The sequence below is a fragment of the Primulina tabacum genome, chromosome 13, assembly GCF_025594145.1.
Source record: "Primulina tabacum isolate GXHZ01 chromosome 13, ASM2559414v2, whole genome shotgun sequence".
In the NCBI taxonomy this organism is placed as follows: domain Eukaryota; kingdom Viridiplantae; phylum Streptophyta; class Magnoliopsida; order Lamiales; family Gesneriaceae; genus Primulina; species Primulina tabacum.
In genome coordinates this window covers 2,163,589-2,187,565 of record NC_134562.1, presented here as the reverse complement: position 1 = coordinate 2,187,565, position 23,977 = coordinate 2,163,589, and the positions used below count along the sequence as shown (strand labels likewise).

At 37.0% G+C, this 23,977-nt stretch overlaps 1 protein-coding gene across 1 annotated transcript; it reads left to right on the top strand.

The window, feature by feature from the left end:
• Nucleotides 1-703: 703 nt before the first annotated feature.
• Nucleotides 704-4,723, top strand: LOC142522276 (uncharacterized). The gene is made up of 3 exons (XM_075625528.1): nucleotides 704-2,041; nucleotides 2,134-4,125; nucleotides 4,230-4,723. Exons 1-3 carry the CDS (start codon nucleotides 751-753, stop codon nucleotides 4,580-4,582), a joined length of 3,636 nt encoding a protein of 1,211 aa, XP_075481643.1. The 5' UTR covers nucleotides 704-750; the 3' UTR covers nucleotides 4,583-4,723.
• Nucleotides 4,724-23,977: the final 19,254 nt, after the last annotated feature.

The window sequence follows — 23,977 nt, the reverse complement described above, 5'->3', positions numbered from 1 at the left end:
TGTTGATTAAATGGAGAGAGCACTATTCTGCATATTTATTCGAAATACAGGAAATATTGCAAAACTGAATTGATTCAAAATTTCAAATTAGTGACGATTGTTTTCCTTAAGAAATAAACATAAGTTGTTATGGGAATTCTAATTACATTCTAAGTACCCAAAGGAACTTATTATATTTTACACATAAAATGCATAATATTTAGGCTATGATTTGCAAAGAATAAACCCACACACGAAATTTCATCCTTCATATGACTACGTTATTAAAACCATCGATACCACGCCAATCTCAAGCTCGTTATTTGTTTGTTACACCGTGAGGAGAAAACATAGATCCATGGCGACTGAAAAAATATTATTTTATTAACATAGCATAATAACAATAGAGTAGGTTTCTTGTGAGATGATCTCACGAATCTTTATATATGAAACATGGTCAACCTTACCGATATTTCACAATAAAAAGTAATACTCTTCGTATAAAAAGTAATATTTTTTCATTGATGACCCAAATAAAAGACCTGTCTCATAAAATACGATCCGTGAAAACCGTCTCATGCAAATTTTTGACGTAATAATATGGTCTCAACGAGGACTGTGTAAAAGTCAATATCGTCGACTTTGAACGAAACCCATGTCAACGATAACCAGTCAACTTGGCAAAGCGCTAAATTAATGCACAATAACTGGACAAATAAAATATCTTCAAACCAACCCTGAGAATCTACCTGTGTATCCATCTCCAGAATTATGGACAAAAATATCACGGAGACACTCTTATTTCCCATGGCCGTTTCATTTTTCGCAGTACTCTGTTGTTCTATATCTGTAACACTTGCGAGAACAAATCTGAACTTTTCTACAGATGAAGAATCTCTTCTCGCATTCAAATCAAGAATAATTTCAGACCCTTTTAATATATTGGCAAGAAATTGGTCGACCAGCAATGGGGCTTCTTTTTGTTTCTGGGTCGGTGTTTCCTGTGGACCTAACCAGAGGATCACAGCTCTGGACCTCCATGGTTGGAATCTTGAAGGCACCATCGCCCCACATCTTGGAAACTTGACGTTTTTGAGATCTTTGGACCTGAGTTCTAATAGCTTCACAGGTCGAATACCAGAAGAATTATCAGGTTTGCGTAGATTGAAAGTGTTCAACTTAGGAGCCAACAATTTGACAGGTATCGTTCCGTTGTTTCTTGGTACCTTCAAAGAACTTGAGCAAATCAAGTTGTTTGAAAACAATTTTGTCGGTGACGTCCCTACTTTATCCAACCTTTCAAACTTAGAGATATTTGACATGTCCTATAATTCTTTACGTGGAACTCTTCCACAAGAAATAGGTAATCTTTCAAGTTTGCAAATGTTGGGCATCAGTTTCAACCAATTGACGGGAACAATACCATATCCAATATTCAACATTTCGTCCCTCCAAAAGATATATCTCACGAATAATAGCTTTTCAGGCACGATCCCGATGAACTTGTGTGACAATTTGTCCAAACTATACATACTCGGGTTATCTTTGAACCGCCTCTCCGGTGTCATTCCTTCAAACATATACAAGTGTAAATCCTTGGAGATATTATCCTTGTCGATTAATGAATTTAATGGAAGCATACCAAAAGAGATTGGGGAGTTGACAATGCTCAAGAGATTATATCTAGGAGGAAACAATCTTGTAGGAGGGATTCCAGTGGGGATAGGCAACCTCTCCCGAGTAGAGATGCTTACCGCGATGAACAACTCGATATCATGGGAAATTCCATCTGTTATCTTCAACTTATCTTCTCTGATAGTGCTTGATCTTTCTTCGAACAACTTGTCTGGAAGTCTCCCATTGGACATTCAGCTCCCGAATCTTGAGGTGCTGGAACTTGGATCAAATCGCCTGAGAGGACAAATCTTTCCCAACTTGCTTAATTGCAGAAAGCTTTCGATTCTAAGTCTGTCGAATAATATATTCACAGGCGCTATACCAAAGCAAATTGGGAACCTGACTCAGCTCAAGAGCTTGGATTTAGGAGATAACAAGATTACGGGTTTTCCACTTCTTACGCTAATTTCTTTCATATTATTACTATTTCCGTTGTTGGGAGTTTTAGTCTATTTTCTATGCTACCTTTGTTTGCAGGAGAGATACCCTCAGACCTCGGTAATCTTAAACTTGAGATGCTTTACTTGTCTACAAATGGGTTATTTGGGTCCATTCCTGTCTCCATTTTCAACATTTCAATGCTAACAGAGCTGGAACTTTCTAACAACCACTTTAGAGGTCAACTTCCCAGAAATATGGGGATTTCACTTCTAAATTTAGAAACACTCACTCTAGGTAGCAACAACCTCTCTGGAACGATCCCAAATACGATAAACAATGCTTCTATGCTTACTATAATAAGCATCGAAAACAACTCATTTACGGGTATGGTACCGGATTTTGGCAATTTAAGGCTTCTTAAGTGGCTATTTCTTGAAGGAAATAATCTAAACGGGGAAAATCCTAATCAAGAATTGAGATTTATCTCTTCACTGGCCAATTGTCCTCATTTTGAGAGTCTGGATCTTTCGTTAAACAAATTGAACGGCATCCTTCCAACTTCACTTGGGAATTTATCCAAATCTCTTTGGTCTTTCGATGCAGCTGGATGCCACATAAAGGGATCCATTCCTCCTACAATTGGAAACTTGACAGGCCTCAAATCTCTAAACTTAGATAGGAATGAGTTTACTGGATTGATCCCGAAAACTGTAGGGGAATTATCACAAATTGAACAGTTATTTCTCAGACAAAATAGACTGCAAGGGCACATACCCACAGAACTTTGCCGACTGAACAGATTGAGTGAATTGTACTTGAGTGAAAACATGCTCAACGGCACAATACCAACATGCTTTGGGGATTTAAAGGCCCTTAGTAGATTGTTCTTAGACTCCAACAGATTGACTTCTGTGATACCAAACTTATGGAATATTGCAGGTCTTTTTGAACTAAACTTGTCCACTAACTTCTTAAGTGGTAACATACCATTAGAGATCCCAAATTTGAAGTCACTCCAGAATCTTGACTTGTCTTGGAATCTATTTTCGGGTGATATCCCAATCAATATTGGACTCTTGCAGTCTTTGGAGAACCTATCTTTCGCGCACAATAACCTTCAAGGAAGTATTCCTCAGTCTACGAGAGACTTGCGAGGCTTGGTATCTTTGGATCTTTCACACAATAATATCTCTGGACGTATTCCAAAGTCGTTAGAGTCACTTATGTTTCTAAGTTATCTTGATCTATCCTACAATAGACTAGAAGGAGAAATCCCCAATGGAGGACCTTTCTCGAACTTTACAGCTCAATCGTTTACAATGAACTATGCACTTTGCGGTGATGTTCGACTGCAAGTCCCACCTTGTCACCTTGAAGATGTTGATAAGTATAGCTCAAAACATGTTTCCTTTGTCAAATACATCTTAGCTCCCACTGTATTAGCTATCGTGGCCGTGTCCTTGTCAATCTGGATACTACGAAGACGTAAACCTAACAAAAAACAAACTCAAGTTGAGAACTCATCAATTATTTCTTGGAGGCGGATTTCTTACCATGAACTCCGACAAGCAACGGAAGACTTTAGTGAAGTCAGCATTATCGGAAGGGGGAGCTTTGGTTCAGTATACAAAGGGACACTCACTGATGGCTTAAACATTGCGGTGAAGGTTTTCAACGTGCAACCAGAACGGGCCATCAAAAGCTTTGAAGTCGAGTGTGAAGTAATGAGCACCATTCGTCACAAGAATTTAGTTCGTATCATAAGTTGTTGCACCAACATGGATTTCAAAGCATTGGTTTTGGAGTATATGCCTAATGGTAGCCTTGAGAAATGGCTATATTCCGCTAATAATTCTTTGGATTTGCTACAGAGATTGAACATAGCAATTGATGTCGCACTAGCTCTCGAATATCTTCATCATGGGATACTGTTACAAATCATTCATTGCGATTTAAAACCTAGTAACATCCTGATCGACAAAGATATGACAGCTCATGTTTGCGATTTTGGAATAGCCCAAATCTTTGGAGAAGGGGAGGCTTTTCGACAGACAATCACATTGGCAACCATCGGCTATATGGCACCAGGTGATCATAATCTTTTTATTTCTTTCGACACCATAATTTTCATCTTTAATATGACTACTATTTAAACTGTCAACGGATGAGTTTCTTTGGATGCTTGGTATCAGAGTATGGATCAGAAGGGAAGGTATCAACTTGCTGTGATATATACAGTTATGGCATCATATTGTTGGAGCTATTTACGAGTAAGAAGCCGACTGAAGAGATGTTTACTGAAGAAATGAGCTTAAAGGATTGGGTGCGTAAAGCATTACAAGAAAACATAGTAACCGAAATTGCTGCCGCTGGCTTACTCGAACAAGAAGACCAGCATTTCTCAGAAAAGGAGCAGTGTCTCTCGTCGATTTTCGACCTAGCAATGAATTGTTTAGCCATTTCACCACGGGAGAGAATTAAAATGATTGATATAGTGATGACACTTGGAAAGATCAAATCCTCATTTCTAGCAAGCACCAGGTAGAAACTGGTTCAATTTTGAGTTTATGGTGTGTTGAATACAAAAAAAGAATGCAGAGCTCTTTAATGTTTTCATAGGTGACGTTTTCCCATTCAATTTCGGATGAAAAATAATGTACGATTTAGTAACAATATAAATTAATAATGAGAGTAATAATTTTTTTTTTATATCTAATCTCATTTAGTCATTTTTAATCGAAAAATTAATTTTCACGTAAGATGAGTTTTTTAATTAAATTAAAACAATTTTCAATAATACAAGAAGATAATGATAATACTCAATATGAAAAAGTAAATTAATGAATAAAAGTACTTATTTCGTTCAGTAAGTTTTTCTACGTTTGATTTGATGAACAGTATTAGTTTTGGTCAAGATTTATTAAATAGGTTTTCTTTGATGTTTTTACTATCACATCAAAAACCAAACAAGAACATGCAGCCACATGCCCTTGCAACAAATACGGTGCACTGGAAAACAATAGGCACGCAATCATGCACCCTCCAGCGCTCAGCGAACCCCGGCTTACTGATGCGAAGAAGAGAGCGGTAGCTTTTAAGTTTGATACACACAAACTTGAACTTTTAAGTTTGATACACAGAAATTACAAAGTTTACACACAAGCTACAAAGTTTAAGTGTACCCATCAAGAAAATTTTTAAACTTTACTGAAAAATTTGATCGCGAGTGTTTTTCTTTGGAGTAACGTGTGAGGTATTTGTATCGAGGATAAAAAGAAAAAGAAAGCGAAGTGATTTTTTTTTTGGAATGATTGTGAGGATTTGGGTGAGAAAAATTATTATTATTATTTCTACTAACTTTCTTGCGGGTAAAACATGTACCAAGGACCTTCAATTTCATTCAATGGTTGGAGAGTTGGGTAGAATGTATGAGAAAGAGTTTAGACTTTTACATGAAAATATAGGCGGTGTGAAGGAAATGAGACATATGATAGGAAAATCTGTGAGAATAGAAGAGAAAAAAGTCGAAGGAAACAGAGAGTCATACTTGAATTGTTGATGATAGGAGATGTGACAAGAGTCGTGGGCATAGAAGTCGGGAAGAATATAGTATAGGTGATGTTAAGATGACCATTCCATCTTTTCGTGGTGAATCCGATCCAAATGAGCATCCTGATTGGGAGGAGATGATGAAATATATTTTTGAGGTAAGGGATTGTTCGGAAGTTATGAAGGTAAAACGAGCTTGTAGCAACTATTTGATAGGATAAATTAGTGTTGGGTATGATAAGATATGGAGTGAACCCTATAGTCACGTGAAATGAAATAAAAAATGTAATGAGGAAACAATTTGTTCTTAATCACTATGATAGGAGAGTCGATGAAAGTAGTGGATGTGAATTATATTAGACGTCTGTGACAACCACATGGAGGTCGAGCATGGAGAAAAAGTACATGGCTAGGCCAATGATAATCATGAAGCTTCCAAGCATGGATATCAAAGTACGTCAAAATATTCAATTTCTCGTAATTGTGATACTATATGTTGTTGATGTCTAGACATTGGGCATGATATTAACTAACGTCCAAGTGAGGCAAAGTGATGCGATCGTGGTTGATCAAGATCCAAAGAAGACATGAGATTCACTAGATTTGCTTGAAGAGCCTATAACGAGGGGGCGAATAAAGACGTAAGGACTCATGGTGAGCTACCAAAAAGGGTCTACAAACATGACGTCCCAATTAGAGAAGTCTGAGGAACATGACAACAATGTGGAATGTCATTGCAACATCATTCAAGTGCTAAATGATCAAGAGGACAGTAGCACCTGTGCACCCGCGCCAAATCTCGTGCTCACACGGGCGCAACGCAGACAATTTGCATCGGGACAGAAGCGCGAGTGCACTGTGCCAGAACATGCGCACCCGCATGCCCTTTACTATCGAAGTGAAGAATTTCAACAGTAGGTCGTACGCACCTGCGCTAGAACACTCGCACCCATGCGCCATGCCTTGTAGAGAAGATTTGTGTCTCCTAGTTTAGAGTCCAAATTATTTAGAGAACTTGATTTTTGATATCTTTTTGTTTTGTAAAGATATATGGACAAATTTTGAACATTATCTAACACATTATTAAGTTTATACAAAGATTTTTATGAGTTTTCTCTCGAACTTTTTCAAAGCCTTGCTTTGTTGAAACAAAATCAAACTTATCAAATATTTAATCTCGGTGGTGTTTGTCGATTGCATTTCACTGGATAGTCAAATATAAGTTCTTTGAAGGTTCGTCTTAATCTCAATTGTTTCAGTCGTGTTTATTTGTTACTAAACTTTTATAGTTTAGGGGTGAATATCACAAATCATTGATTGTTTCAAAAGATCGGGACAATACTACATTCTTCAGTTCATCGAATCGAGGGCATGACTTCGTTTTTGAGCGCGTTTGATGTTCGGTATAATCATCATATGATTACCCATCTGCATGTTTGGACATCTCTATGCCCTAACCAAGAAACGCGGTATACGACATCACAGATGCTAGTCTCGAGCTCAAGCGACCTTTATCCATGTTTTAGACGGCTGAATCGACTAGGAACAAATTTAGATTATACAGTGTTTACAAATGAGTTTCAACATCGAATTACGATTCATTTGTGTTTAAGTATAATCAATGACTTTATCTATATTGATTGCATGGGTATACAGATAAAGCAAAACAAGACCATAAAAAGTTAAATCATATTAAAATAAAGATTGTTTATTACGCTTGAGTCAATAAATTATCTAGCCAACCGTTGGCTTGCAGGGCATCTACTCTAACAGTATAAACATTTGTTTGAGTGATTTAGATGTTTGTAATGAACATAGATGATACAAATACGTTGAATGTTTAAACACGTGTATGAGCTATTGGTATTTGTTCTCGTTTGGCATAAGCGGTACAAATTAAATATAAATCGTGATATATTTTTTGATTTCTGGTTCAAAATAGCTGAATTGTGGTATTAAAATACTCAATGTGCATTTCCTTGAACACATGTATGATTCATTGGTTTTGTTTCTTGTATGGTATAAGCAGTATGAATGACATATTTTGTGGTATATGTTCCTTATTTTGGGTACAAAACAGTTTAAAGATGGTACCAAAAATTGTCAATATGCGGTAATATGGGTTTTTTTTAAAAAAATAATGTAATTTTAAAAAAAAATTCAAAAATAATGTAAAAAAAAAAAAAAAAAACCTTTTCAAAACTACGGCAATCCGCGCTTACTAAGTGCGGACGCTTGACGTGGAGCAGCATCCGCGCTTCGTAAGCACGGACGCTGGTCCACGTAATCGACGGTATATTTTAGCGACGGAATATATATCCAAACCGTCGCTAAAATTAAATCCGCGACGGTTAAAAAAACCGTCGCGCATTTTAGCGACAGTTTTCATATTTGAATCAGCGACGGTTAGAAACTGTCGCTAATTTTAGCGACGGTTTTTTATGCCAAAATACTATTTCCCCCGGATAATCTTGAACTTTCAACGGCTTGCAATGTACGCTGCGGAAAGAGAATTTGCGCGCTGCGAAAAGTCATTTTTGTTGTAGTGAAGATAGAGAAAAAAAATTTGCTTAATGTTGGTCCGCAGCATCTTGTACATGACATTCGACCACAGAATGATGTTGAGGAAAATGAACAACATTCAATTGAGATCGAATAATTCTTACGATCTCTCCACAGTCCCAGGAAGCACCAATTTTGCACACTCCAAAGTTGCAAGCCGTTGAAAGTTCAAGATTATCCGAGGGAAACAGTATTTTGGCATTTAGCGACGGTTTTTTAACCGTCGCTAAAATTAGCGACAGTTTCTAACCATCGCTGATTCAAATATAGCGACGGTTCTAAATTGCGCGACGGTTTTTTCAACCGTCGCGGATTAAATATTAGCGACGGTTTCAAAAACCGTCACTTAGTTAATTTTAGCGACGGTTTGGGTAGATATTCCGTCGCTAAAATATACCGGCTATTACTTGGACCAGCGTCCGTGCTTATGAAGCGGGAGCAGCGTCCGTGCTCCGTAAGCGCGGATTGCCGTAGTTTTGAAAAGGTTTTTTTTTTACATTATTTTTGAATTTTTTTTTTAAATTACATTATTTTAAAAAAAAAACCCGTAATATGGACACATATATGGTAAAATAAATACGAATGACCCTGTGTATGTCTCTTAGGAGTTGTGCGTCAACAGACATGACAAACATGTGAATCATATCATGTTTTGTTATATACTATTTGGACCTATTTGCAGTACCAATATGGTTACGTAGCACTAATTTGGCAAATTATGATATATTTGAGCCTATTAGCATTACAAATATATATAAAAAATTTAGTATCTTTTGTATATATATGTAACATGATGGTCTTGTTTTTTTCATCAATCCCACCTATATAAAGTCTCAATTCAACAAAAATACAGAAGCAATGTCAACAAAAAATACAATAGTAATTCCGCATATTCAAACAATCCCAGTATCAATTCATCTAAAATACAGTAGCAATTCCACAAATTCCACCTAAAACTACCTCATATCAGAATTTTCATTCTTTAAAATCCATTTCTAACAACCCATATTTGTCACTTAGGATGGTTGTAGGAATGGGTGAACTCATAACGTCTATGTTGCCCAAAATTGAACGACACGAACTGGACACCAAACTTTTTTGGGCACTGGATCAACCTTAAAAAAATTGAAGCTAAGCTTAGTCATCTTTAATCATTCAGAAAAGAGGGGATATTTCTGTTGGATCAATTTATTTATATGGTTTATATGTGAATAATTATGTATTGTGGGTTGTCTATTAAGTTAAGCCCAAAATAAAGTGATCAATTAATGTTTCGGGTTATTGGGCTTTAATGTATCTAATGGGCTGTGGGCCTTTAATGTGTAGAGACATAAGTGTAATTTCTGTTTTTATGATGGACTAAAACAGAAATATCGGAAGATATTGATAAACATTATCTATAAATATGGGTCATGGTTCTCAGATCTCGCGTTATCACTTTCACTATTCTCTCTCCCATTAAGAAAATAGTTCTGAAGAGAAACTAAAGGATTCTCTCAAGGAAATAGCGCGTAGATCTGGAAGATCAAGACACGTTCTAAAGAATTCAGGATTATGGCTTCAGGTACGCTTCCGCTTAAGTTTTCAATCAAATTCTTAATGATTTATCAAGATGGATTCTGCGGTTTATGGGTTTTTCCCAACAAGTGGTATCAGAGTCATTCATGTTTGAATCATTGACATTTGTTTAAAGTTTTGCATATTATTTGGATCCAGATCTGGAAAAGAAAATTTTGTTTAAAATTTTTTGATATGGCTCCAGATCTGAAAAATATATTGATATGTTTACAGATCTGAAAATATTTTGATATGGTTTCAGATCTGAAAATTATTTTGCTTTAGATCTGAAATTTTTTGATATGGTTTCAGATCTGGAAAATATTTTGTTTGAAAACCAAATCTTTTAAAGTTTCAGTTTTGGTAAAAAGATTTAGTTGTAAAATTTTAAAGATTTGGTATAAGATTTCGATTTTCCTTCCGTTTTTTGTTCAACAAAATATTTTAGAGGAAAATCGAAAATTCGGATTAATTTTTTTTTTAAAAAAAAAGGTACGGATTCGGGTCGGGTCGTACGGACCCGGGTCGACCCGAACCGTACGGATTCGGTCGGGTCGTACGGAACCGGGCCGACCCGACCCGTACAGAATTTTCGAAAAAAAAAAAACGATTTAGGTTAAATATTCATTAATTCAAATAATGATAAGGTTATATGTATTTTAAAATTGATTGATTGAAATAAAATCTCGCCAAAATGACCTCTTTTATGAAAATTAATTTTATTTTGAAATACAAAAGGATTTTGGATATATGTAATTTATATGAATATTGATCGGCCCAAAGGAAGGTTAATATTTAATATAATCACATATACTATTGTGGTGGTAAACATGTGATAGTCGTTCGGTTTTTCATGTGAATAATAAATCGGCCCAAAGGAATGTTGTTATTTGACATGATAATTACTATCAGTGTTTGACTGCGCCAGGATATCACTTACAAGTTAATCTTTTGTCCAAAGATGAAACATTAATGGAGTGCTCGATATTCTGTTTATGGGGGTTTACATTATTTGAATTTATTGATTATTTTATTTGGATATTTGGTTGAGCATGTATATTTGGTTTTTTGTTCTCTGTTCAGATTTGACTCTTGCAAATATTCACTCCAACATAAATTCTATTCCTATGTTAAATGGCTCTAATTTTAAATCATGGCAAGAGAATTTATTGATAGTTCTCGGAGTCATGGATTTGGACCTTGCGATAAGGGTTGACTCTCCTTCTGCCGTTACGGATAAGAGTACCTCTGATGAAAAGAGGGAGTTTGAAAGGTGGGAGAGATCGAATCGCATGTGTATGATGATCATGAAGAGGGCCATTCCAGAAACATTCAGGGGCACAATGTCTAACGACATTGCTACGGCTAAGGATTTCCTTCAAGACCTCGAAAAGATGTTTGCTAAAAGTGAAAAGTCCGAAATTGGTGCACTTTTGGCAAGCCTGGTTTCAATGAGGTACAGAGGTAAGGGCAATATCAGGGAGTACATTATGGAAATGTCTCATCTTGCTTCAAGGTTGAAAGCACTGAAGCTTGACCTCTCTGAGGACTTGCTGGTGCATATGATTTTGATATCTCTTCCTCCTCAGTTTAACCAGTTCAAGGTGAGCTATAACTGTCAGAAAGAGACTTGGTCTCTGAATGAGCTCATCTCGCACTGTGTCCAGGAAGAGGAAAGGTTGAAGCAAGACAAGACAGAAAGTGCTCATTATGCCTCTACCTCGAAGGATAAAAAGAAAGAAACGAAAGTATAAGGAAGCTGCGGATACACAGCCTCCGAAGAAACAAAAGAAGAATCCTAGTGATTCTCAAAGTTCTGGTTGTTTTTTCTTTGGCAGTGATGGGCATATGAAGAAGCAGTGCAGTAATTATCACGCTTGGCGTGCTAAGAAAGGTATGCTTCTGAATATGGTTTGTTCTGAGGTTAATTTAACTTCAGTGCCTAGACACACGTGCTGGATAGATTCTGGTGCAACAACTCACATCAGTGTGTCTATGCAGGGTTGCCTGAATTGCCGAAAACCAAGTGATGCTGAAAGATTCATCTATGTTGGTGACGGCAACAAAGTTGAAGTTGAGGCAATAGGAAAATTTAGATTATTGTTAAAGACTGGAATATATTTGGATCTTTATGAAACATTTGTTGTGCCGTCTTTTAGACGGAATTTGATTTCCATTTCTGCATTGGACAAATTTGGTTATTCTTGTTCTTTTGGAAATGGAATATTCAGTTTGTTTCTCTATTCAAAATTGGTTGGTTCTGGTTCTTTATCAGGATACGATAATCTCTATTCTTTGGATGTTATTGCTTCATTTAATGAATCCTTGCAAACAAGTAGAGGCACTAAAAGAAAATTAACCAGTGAGAATTCAGCTGCGTTATGGCACAAAAGATTGGGTCATATCTCTGAAAAGAGAATAAGGAGACTCGTGTCAGACGAAATTCTCGAACCTTTAAATTACACAGATTTTAATAATTGTGTTAATTGTATAAAGGGAAAACAAACCAACAAAAGGAGATTTGAAGCCAACAGGTGTTCAGGCGTCTTAGAACTTATACATACTGATATTTGTGGACCATTCCCTTCGGCTTCTTGGAATGGTCACCAGTATTTTATAACGTTTACAGACGATTTTTCAAGATATGGCTTCATTTATCTCATTCATGAAAAGGCACAGCCATTGGATGTGTTCAAAAACTATAAAGCTGAAGTTGAAAATCAACTTGGCTTAAAGATTAAAAGCGTTAGATCTGACCGTGGTGGTGAATACTATGGTAGATATGACGGTTCAGGTGAACAACATCCAGGACCTTTTGCTAGATTCCTGGAGGAATGCGATATCGTCCCACAGTACACTATGCCGGGTTCGCCCACTATGAATGGTGTTGCTGAAAGACGAAACAGAACGCTTAAAGACATGGTGAGGAGTATGATCAGTCATTCTACCTTACCAGAATCACTATGGGGAGAAGCACTAAAGACCGCAGCATATATCCTTAACAGGGTTCCAACTAAGGCAGCGACCAAAACCCCTTATGAACTTTGGACGGGTAAAAAGCCCAGTCTTAAGCATCTGCACGTTTGGGGATGTCCAGCTGAGGCAAGGTCTTACAAGCCTAATGTAAAGAAACTGGACTCAAGGACGGTTAGTTGTTATTTTATTGGATACTCTGAAAGATCCAGAGGGTACAAGTTTTATGATCCCACGAGTAAGTCAATTTTTGAGTCAGGAAATGCCAGGTTCTTTGAGGATGTTGAGTTTGCGGGGGGAGATAAAGTAAGGGATATTGTTTTTGAAGAGGAATATGTAAATATTCCCACAGGTGTCTTGGACATTGGTCAGGATCATATTCCTCACTTTGACCAAGACACAATACAGGAAGACAATATTAGAGATCCTCTCATTCCAGATGAACAAACTCAAGCACCTCCAGAACCTATGCCATTAAGGAGATCCACTAGAGAGCGGAGAAATGCAGTGCCAGATGATTACATTGTATTTCTTCAAGAACATGAGGCAGACATTGGATTGATGGAGGATGATCCTATTAACTTCCGTCAAGCCATGGAAAGTTCCAACTCTCAAAAGTGGAATGATGCCATGAATGAGGAGATAAAGTCCATGAAGGACAATGACGTATGGGATCTTGTCCCATTGCCTAAAGGTACGAAGCCCATTGGTTGCAAATGAATATTTAAAACCAAGAGGGATTCGAAAGACAATGTGGAAAGATATAAGGCTCGTCTTGTCGCTAAAGGCTATACACAGAAAGAAGGCATTGATTATAAAGAGACTTTCTCTCCGGTTTCTTCGAAAGACTCTTTAAGGATTATAATGGCTTTGGTGGCGCATTTCGATCTTGAGCTTCATCAGATGGATGTAAAGACTATGTTTCTAAATGGTGATATTGATGAAACGATTTATATGGTGCAGCCAGAAAATTTTGTGTCCAAATACACAAATAATATGGTTTGCAAATTAAAGAAATCCATCTATGGGCTCAAACAAGCATCTCGACAATGGTATTTCAAATTTCATCAAGTGATCATCTCGTTTGGTTTTGAGATGAATTTGGTCGATGATTGTGTGTACCATAAGTTCAGTGGGAGTAAGCATATTTTTCTGGTTTTATATGTTGATGACATTCTGCTCGCTAGCAACGATATAGAGTTGTTGCATGAAACCAAGAGATTTCTAGCTAAGAATTTTGAGATGAAGAATCTTGGTGGTGCATCTTTTGTACTGGGCATTCAGATACATCGGGATCGTTCTCGGGGTATTCTTGGATTATCCCAGAAAGGCTATATCGAGAAAGTTCTCAAGCGATACGGGATGCAAGATTGTAAACCAACAGATACCCCTGTGGCTAAGGGAGACAAATTTAGTCTCAAACAATGCCCAAAGAATGATTTTGAGGAAAAAGAAATGCAGAAGGTTCCCTATGCATCTGCAGTGGGGAGTCTGATGTATGCTCAGGTTTGTACACGTCCAGATATTGCGTACGTGACAGGAATGTTGGGACGATATTTAAGTAATCCAGGAGTGGAACATTGGAAAGCAGTCAAAAGGTTTTACGGTACCTACAGAGAACAAAAGATTACATGCTCATATATCGGAGGTTGGATCAGCTTGAGATCATTGGGTATACTGACTCCGATTTTGCTGGATGCCAAGATAGTATGAAATCTACGTCGGGCTACATCTATCTCCTTGCAGGAGGTGCCATTTCCTGGAAGAGTGCTAAACAGTCACTTATAGCCTCTTCCACCATGGCAGCTGAGTTTGTAGCGTGTTATGAGGCATCCAATCATGGAATATGGCTGCAAAATTTTGTCACGGGACTGGGCATTGTTGATGGCATTGAAAGGCCACTAAGATTACATTGTGACAATAAATCAGCAGTTATGTATTCCAATAACAACAAGAGCTCGACGAAGTCAAAACACATTGACATCAAGTTTCTGGTTGTTAAAGAAAGAATTCAGAGTGGAAAGTTGTCTATTGAGCATATCGGTACAAACTCCATGGCTGCGGATCCGCTTACTAAGGGACTAACACCCAAACAGTTTCATGAGCACACTGCTAGTATGGGTGTTATGTCAATTGAGGAAATTCAGTTTTAGTGGGAGTTTGTTATTTTAAATGCTTTTCAGTTGTAGACATTGCAGTTATATTATTGTAAATTTATTTTCTGCAGAAATAAATTTCAAGTTAAGTCACACTCTGATTATGATTTAAAGTTTGATCTCAATAAAGTTAAAGGGAGGACCAGTTGGAAATAGGCATGTTACGGTCACATTGCATGAAATTTCCATGCTACACATCCACTTCATGATCCATGTCATTCAGTTGTATTGGCATATGTGACCATTGATGGGTCTAGTTACCTTGAGTGTAGCGAAGACTGCTTTGATCCTATGTTGATGTGATTGATGGACCGGATTGGTTATAGATACATTTCGGAATGACAACAATTTTGAGCTCATAAGGTTATTTTCACAAACATAATTATAAAGTTGCACATATAGCCCAAGTGGGAGATTGTTGGATCAATTTATTTATATGGGCTTATATGTGAATAATTATGTATTGTGGGTTGTCTATTAAGTTAAGCCCAAAATAAAGTGATCAATTAATGTTTCGGGTTATTGGGCTTTAATGTATCTAATGGGCTGTGGGTCTTTAATGTAAAGAGACATAAGTGTAATTTTTGTTTTTATGATGGGCTAAAACAGAAATATCAGAAGATATTGATAAACATTATCTATAAATATGGGTCATGGTCCCAGAATCTCGCGTTATCACTTTCACTATTCTCTCCCCCATTAAGAAAATAGTTCTGAAGAGAAACTAAAGGATTCTCTCAAGGAAAGAGCACGTAGATCTGGAAGATCAAGACACGTTCTAAAGAATTCAGGATTACTGGCTTCAGGTACGCTTCCGCTTAAGTTTTCAGTCAAATTCTTAATGATTTATCATGATGGCTTCTGCGGTTTATGGGTTTTCCCCAACAATTTCATCCATTGTATTATTTTCCCGCCGAGTATAAGCGAAATTTCTTCCACCGCACTGCGAAACACTGTAGGAGATCAAGGGCTCAGGTGACCTATAGGGCCTATGGGTACTAGTCTTCACTTCATCTCATCTTCATTTCTTGACCATTCCTGCAAAAAAAAAAAAAAAAAGGTCCCACAAGTCATAAGAAAACGTAATACAAAAGTACAAATTTCACAATACAAAAATAAAACTGAGAATTTCTATAATAAATTGGAAACAAATATTCATATACACTTATTCAGTTCCCAGAAACCACGAATCAAACAAGCATATATAGCACTAGAAATCAACATTGTGCACTACAAAAATACGCAATGATATCATCATCTTCAAATAATTAAAATTGCTTATTTCTATCACTCAATCATAATAACTAACCTCCAAAAACAAAAAATAAAGGATGAAATTAACATCTACAAATATATTATCTACAAGACAAACACTAATGTCCAGCCCACTGCTGGGTAATTACATCGAAACGATGGCAATCATGATGATAATATAGTTCCGAAAAATGCGGAATAAAATAATCAGCAAGAACACAAGAATTTACGTGGTTCACCCAAGATAGGCTACGTCCACGGAGCTACTATGAGAAGTATTACAACAAGTGTATACAATAATACACTAAATATCTCACACTCCTAACTCGAGCATAACCGAGAAAAATAATTTCTCTAACTCAAACAAGAGAACACTCAACACTCAAATGCTCTCTATATTTTTCGAAGCTTTGTAATTGCTTCTATTTTTTGGGATGATCCTTACAATGCAAATTATGCATGTATTTATAGGTGAATTCTTTCGTGTGAACAAAGGAAGCAATATTCCTTTTTTAATGCAGCCATCAATCAATTGGACACGATTTTGACGAAATGCATTTTGGCGAAATGCATTGCATACAATTAAATACAATGGCCTACTTACCTAACATTTCTCCCACTTGAAGACTTGATTTCAATCATCTCTTCACACCATCAATGCAGCAGCTCATATCTCCTCATTTATTCTTGCAGTCCAACTGAAGTTGAACACAACTTCAGTTTCTCAATGGTTACCGTCTTCGTGAGCATATCAGCTGGATTTTTACTTCCAGGAATCTTCTTAAGCATCAATACTCCATCTTCCAGCACTTATATGATGACATGGTACCTAACCTGTATATGCTTTATCCTAGCATGATAAACAGGATTTTTTGCTAAATGAATAGCATTCTGACTGTCACAGTGTAATGTGCTATTTTCAAGCTTCTGACCCAATTCTTCTAGAAAAGATTTCAACCATATCATCTCCTTGCTAGTTTCTGTTACAGCATCGTACTCAGCCTCAGTAGTTTAAAGCGCAACTATCTTTTGCAATTTAGACACCCAGCTTACGACTGTACCACCTAATGTGAACACATACCAGTAGTACTTTTTCTACCATCTAGTTCACCACCCATGTCGGCATTGAAAAAACCTTGTAAGTCCAAATTTGATCTTCTGAAGCATAAAGACAAACTAGCAGTACCTTTCAAATACCTCAGAATCCATTTAACTGCTTCTCAATGTTGTTTTCCTGGATTGCTCATAAATATGCTCACAACTCCCACTGCATGTGCTATGTCTGCTCTAGTGCACACCATTGCATACATGAGGCTTCCGACAGCAGAAGCATAAGGAACCTTGTTCATATGAGCATGCTCCTGCTCCGTCTAAGGTGATTGTGCTTTGATTAGTTTAAAATGACTAGCCAAAGGAGTACTCACATGTTTAGCATCATCCATGTTAAATCTGCTAACCACCTTTATCACGTACTCTTCTTGAGATAACTTCAAGATTCGGTTCACTCGGTCTCTTAAGATCCTCATTCCAAGCATTTGCTTTGCAGCACCAAAATCCTTCATAGCAAATTCTTTTGATAACTCTTTCTTGAGTTTATCAATCTCCTCCAGACAAGCTCTTGCTATCAACATATCATTTACATATAGAAGTAGAATGATATAAGAACCATCAAACTTTTTCACGTAACAACAGTGATCAGCCTGACACCTCAGGAAACCATTATTACTCATGAATCCATCAAACTTATTGTACCACTGTCTTGGAGCTTGTTTGAGACCATACAAGCTCTTCTGAAATTTTCACACCATTTTCTCTTTTTCCCGTATTTCAAAGCCCTGTGGCTGCTTCATATAAATTTCTTCATCTAGATCACCATGAAGAAAAGCCGTCTTTACATCTAACTGCTCCAGATTTAAATCTTCTTTTGCCACTAATTCGAGTATAGTCCTAATTGTGGTTAACTTAACCACTGGAGAGAAAATCTCAGTGTAATCAATGCCTTCCTTTTGTTGAAAATCTTTTACAACAAGTCTTGCCTTGTTCCTCTTGCTACCATCATGTTCTTCTTTTAACCGGTACACCAACTTGTTATGTAATGGCTTTTTACCTTGCGGAAGTTCTGTCAAATCCCACGTTTGGTTAGATGACAGTGAATCCATCTCATCTTCCATTACTAACTCCCACTTGATTGAATCGCCATTTTTCATAGCCTCTTCATAGGTTTCCGGTTCACCTTTTTCTGTCGGTAAAATATAGTGAAGTGCAGGAGAGTATCTCTCAGGTGGTCTATTTTTTCTCGAAGATCTCCCGATTTCAATCAACGGAGTTTGTGGGTCATCATCTTATGCATTTGATTTTTCATCTTCCTGGTTATTGATTTTTGATTCATTCACAGGAATATATGTCAATGATACTTCATCTTTATTCTTGACTTCAGAACTTTCATCTTCAGTTCAATGCCTGACTTGTCCTTGTAAAGAACTTTCTCATTGAAGATTACATCTCTGTTCCGAATGATTTTCCGATTTTGGTCATCCTAGAAACAATAACCAAAGTCATTATCTTCATAACCAATAAAGAAACATTTCTTTGATTTCGGATCAAGTTTTGTTCTGCTAGCTAAGTCAATATGAACATAGGATAAAAATCCAAACACTTTCAAGAAAGAAAGGTTTACTTCTTTGCCGCTCCATACCTCTTCGGGTATTCTGCAGTCAAGCGGTATCGAAGGTCCTCTGTTGATCAGATATGCTGCAGTGTTAACAGCATCAGTCCAGAATGATTTTGGTAATCCAAAATGCAGTCTCATGCTCATAGCACGTTCATTCAGGGTCATGTTCATCCTTTCGGCTACACCATTCTGTTGAGGTGTACCAGGAATGGTTTTCTCCATCTTGATCATGTTCTGTGCACAATATTTCTTGAACTCATCATCTTCATATTCACCAAAGTTATCAGACCGTAAGCACTTCACCTTCAAGTTGGTCTCATTAACGACCATGGCTTTCCACCTTTTAAATGTCTCATAAACATCAGATTTATTTTTCAGAAAATAAACCCAAACTTTTCGGCTCGAATCGTGGATAAATGTGACATAATATCTTGAACCTCCAAGGGATTTCTCAGGAGATGGTCTCCATACATTAGTATGAACCAGCTCCAACTTTGCTGCTTTCGGTTCTCTACCGCCTTTTGAAAAGCTCACCTTTTTTCTTCTTTCCAAAGATACAGCTTTCACATAGCTTGTGTTCAATGGTCTTTAATTCCGGTAGCTTCCCGTTTGATACAAGCATCTTCATTCCCTTCTCACTCATATGCCCAAGCCTACAATGCCATAGACTTGAATTAGCTTCAGCATCCACGGCTGCTAATATATCTCTGCAACTGCAAGTCATATAAAGTGTTCCAGCTTTCTTTCCTCGAGCAACAATCATGGCTCCTTTGTTTACTTTCCAGGAACCATCACCAAAGGTCACATTATGGCCTTCGTCATCAAGCTGTCCCACTGAGATCAAATTGCGTGTCAATTTTGGTACATGTCTGACTTTGTTGATTTTCCAGACATATCCATTTGACATTTTCATCTGGACATCCACCCATACTAACTATTTCCAAAGGCTTTCCATCAGCCAAGAAAACCTTTTCGTAATTGCCAGCGATGTAATTATCGAATACATCACGATTACCAGTGGTATGAAATGAAGCTCCTGAGTCCATAACACAAGAATCAACTGGCTTTCCATGGATAGTAATAGAGCATCATGTACCTCCTCAGTAACAGTATTTGTATTATTCTTTGTTGATTTGCAGTTCTTTTTTAAGTGACCAGTTTCACCACAACTCCAGCACTTCAAATTCTTTTCAAAAGTATTTTTGTCTTTTCCATTTCTTGATTTGGACCTACCACGCCATCGGTTGGAACTCTTTTCGTCACTCCTGCCCCTTCCTATGTTCTCGAGATTTATAGTAGATCTCGATGATGTTCCTTCACCCGAATCCATCCTGCAAACTTCTTCAACAAGAATTTGATTTCTGACATCATTGAATTGTAGGTTTCTTTTTCCAACAGAGTTGCTAACCGCTGTCCGCATTGGTTCCCAAAAATTTGGTAAGACGCCAAAAGAATAAGTCCACGAATCTCATCATCAAATATAATTTCAACTGATGTAAGCTGAGAAACAATCGTGTTGAACTCATTGATGTGTTTAGCCACCGAAGCACCTTTTCCCATTTTCAAGTTGAATAACTTTTTCATGAGTTGAACTTTGTTGTTTGCTGATGGCTTCTCGTACATGTCCGATAAAATGGACATCATCTCTTCTGTGGTTTGTGCCTCCGCAATGTTATGTGTTACATTCTTTGTTAGGGTTAATGGTATCACACCCAAAACCTGTCGGTCAAGGAGCTCCCAGTCATCATCCTCCATCTTTTTCGGTTTCTTTCTTGATAGAGGTTGATACAGCTTCTTACTGTATAGATAATCTCTAATCTGTAACCGCCAGAACGAAAAATCTGTTCCGTCGAACTTGCTGATTCCCGGTCCGCAAAAAATCAAAAAAATATTTTCTGATGTGGAAAATCAAACAAAGCTTGCAACCACAAAGCAAACTCAGAATTTTTTTTAAAAAATTACAACAAGGCTCTGATATCAGTTGTTTGGTAATTGCACCGAAACGATGTAGATCATGATGATAATATAGTACTGAAAAATGCGGAATAAAATAATCATCAAGAACACAAAAATTTACACGGTTCATCCAAGATAGGCTACGTCCACGGAGCTACTGCATATCTTTTATAACATGAGAAATATTACAACAAGTGTATACAATAATACACTAAATATCTTACACTCTCAACCAGAGTATAATCGAGAAAAATAATTTCTCTAACTCACACAAGAGAACACTCAACACTCAAATGCTCTCTATATTTTTCGAAGCTTTGTAATTGCTTCTGTTTTTTGGGATGATCCTTACAATGCAAATTATGCATGTATTTATAGGTGAATTCTTTCATGTGAACAAAGGAAGCAATATTCCTTTTTTCTTGCAGCCATCAACCAATTGGACACAGTTTTGACGAAATGCATTTTGGCAAAATGCATTGCATACAATTAAATGCAATGGCCTACTTACCTTACACCCACCATAGAATTTACATCATATTTCTCCCAAAAAATATTAAAAATATGGGTCCTGATATTTTACACCGCCAGATCTAGGAACGACAGCCAAAGTTTATTTTGCAGATTTAGAAGAAAAAAACTGCGGTTGAAAAAAAAAAACCGCTCGACGCTTTAGAAAGATGAATCTCTCGATCAGAAAGAAGATGTATCTTCGAAATCTCTTTATTTTCTCATCGGTAGATGAAATTATTCGCCACGCCAAAAGAATCGATGGAGGGAGTAGAGACATTGATGATGAGGTGGAAAGAAAAAATGACTAAGAGTTTTAATTTACTCATATTTTAAAGTATTATCAAAAAATTATTAAAAAAAGAATTAATTTTATTTTAAAGTGTTATCTCAAAAAAAAAGGGGAAATTTGTAATTACTTTTTTTTTCTAAACATAATTTTCTTCTTACTCCTTGCCCCTCTAAATCTTAGTTTTAACTCTCCATTTTTCTAAAATTTTCAAAAACATCCTAATTCTTATGATTTTGGTACGTGGCATTGTTATACCTATCGAATCTGTTCTCGAAGGCAAATAGCCCCAAGACATACAGCTACGCAAGGTTTCCAACCTATATACCATGCTCAAATGATTGATTTTTTTTAAAATGGTCCATCATGCTTCCGTATAATAAATTGAACAGATTACCTTTTTGACCAGAGTACCGTCGGGTTATATCTACAGAGTTTTACAGACTGCTCCTCACAGCCTAACCACACAGTCGCAACAGATGGTTCGTGAAGCAGATTCCTTCAACAGAACTTAGCACAACCTTGTTTCGTTTTCTACTTCAGGGTGTATAGTAAAGTAGCTTAATTTGAAACTAATACATGAGAGGGAAAAAAGCATTGGTTCTTTTATTCAAACATACAAAATATTATTACATAGTAACCTCCTGTAGAGGAGGAGAAACTTGTTTAGCTACTAATAGTAGTCGAAGATAAAACACACATAAACTTGAAAGAGAAAAGATTACAACTTATTTGAAAGAAAATGAAGAGGTTGAATGATGCCTTCATCTTCATTCTACTCTTATTTATAGAAGCCCTTTGGGATTTGTTTTTCGGACATCAAACTCTTGTCATAACTTTTTGTTAATGTCTTCCAGCTGTGGTTGGCACTATCTCTTGAGTGGGTCGAGTGGGTAGTTGAGTGGTCCCTCCACTTTTCTTGAGTTGTCTTCTTCTTAGATTATTAATCTAGAAGCAGCTTGTTCATCCAGTTTTATCTCCTGGCATAAATAGTATATATGAGTCTGGATCATATCAGCTGAGATTTCATTACCCGCTTCTTTCAGAAGTTTGTATAGATCTTTGAAAACCACCAGCTGCTTTCTTGTTGCCTTAATCTGTCTTTTGGAAACCTTGATATATGTATAATACATTTTCTTTGGTTCCAAATTTCGTTTTAAATATTGTGTGATTTTCTTGTTCTCATTTACTCTTTATTTATAGTTGTGTTTGGGTCTAGGTTTTCTTGATTATTTAGTGGGTTTATCACATGTCCACTAACTCTTGTCGGGGAATCTTTAAACTTTTGTTATCCCCAAGGAAAAATGATGGTAGTCACATGTTCGCTTATTTTTGTCGAGGAATCTTAAAATTTTGGTGTCCTCGAGAAAAACGTGGTTGTGGTCCTTCACCACTTGGTCGTGTCTCAGCAAGATGCTTCTTGTCTGATCGAGGTCTGAAGCCCTTGCCAAATTCTGGCTCCTTTTGGTTTGGGTATTATGGGCATATTCCGACTTTCTTTCCACATGAGCCATGTTGCAGAATTTCCGATGAGTTTTTTAACTCCCCGGCAGCTTGCTATTCCACAGAAGATTTATTTTCTTTTCAAATAGATCTTCTGCAAAACTCATTATTTTTACTATCATAAGATTTAACATGAATGATCCGTTTACCGAATTATGATAAATTTTGAACGAAAACTTGACTTTGTCCATCTCAATAAGATAGACCCATGAACCCCATGCTTTTCTGGTGGAGGTTGGAGGGTCTTTGATGAATTTTTGAACATTAACATCTGGCCTCCTTAACTTGATGAAATGAAAGGTTTCGTAAGAGGCTTTTCTTGCTGGTTCTGGTGCTGTACTAAAGAAGTATAGTTCCAGAATGTCTCCTCTGGACAAATAGTCGTTATTTACCTAAGTTTCATGATTTGACTTTCTTTGGATATGAATTTGGTTTCATCCATACCCTAGGATATTTCTCTGAGACATCAACCCTTATTGTGTCAGGGTTAATTCCTACTCTCGTTTTCAATTTCTCCCATATTTGTTGATATACCTGAAATGGAGAAATTGTAGCTTCATTAGTATCAACCTTAGATTTTTCCATGTCTATATTAGGTCTAAGGTTGATCTTTCCCTCTTCGATCCCCGAGGTGAAGGGTTGACTTGAAGACTCGAGATTTAAATCTGGAGTTTCAATTTTTGTTTCAACCGACTCATCTGGAGATGATCCCGACTTAACACTTGTGCTAGAGGTACTTGAATCCCCTGCTCCAAGTATAGAGTCATGTACTCGAAAACTCTCCATTTGGAAAACTAGTGGCTTCTCAATGCCTTGGAAGATATGCTTTTGCATTACAGATCATAACTGAGTATAAGCCTGTAAACATCATGTGATTCGATCAGAGACAATTCTTTTATCGGCTTGTTGTAGCCTTCCCGCAACTTGTGCGTTTAAGGCCAGCTTGTTGAACTCGTTTTG

Bases quoted from the DNA above. Each gene is read 5' to 3' on its own strand.
- LOC142522276 (XM_075625528.1), top strand. From the start codon at position 751: ATGGACAAAAATATCACGGAGACACTCTTATTTCCCATGGCCGTTTCA. The intron at 2,042-2,133 runs GTTTTCCACTTC...CTTTGTTTGCAG, and splicing joins AGGAGATAACAAGATTACGG to GAGAGATACCCTCAGACCTC. The intron at 4,126-4,229 runs GTGATCATAATC...GCTTGGTATCAG, and splicing joins CATCGGCTATATGGCACCAG to AGTATGGATCAGAAGGGAAG.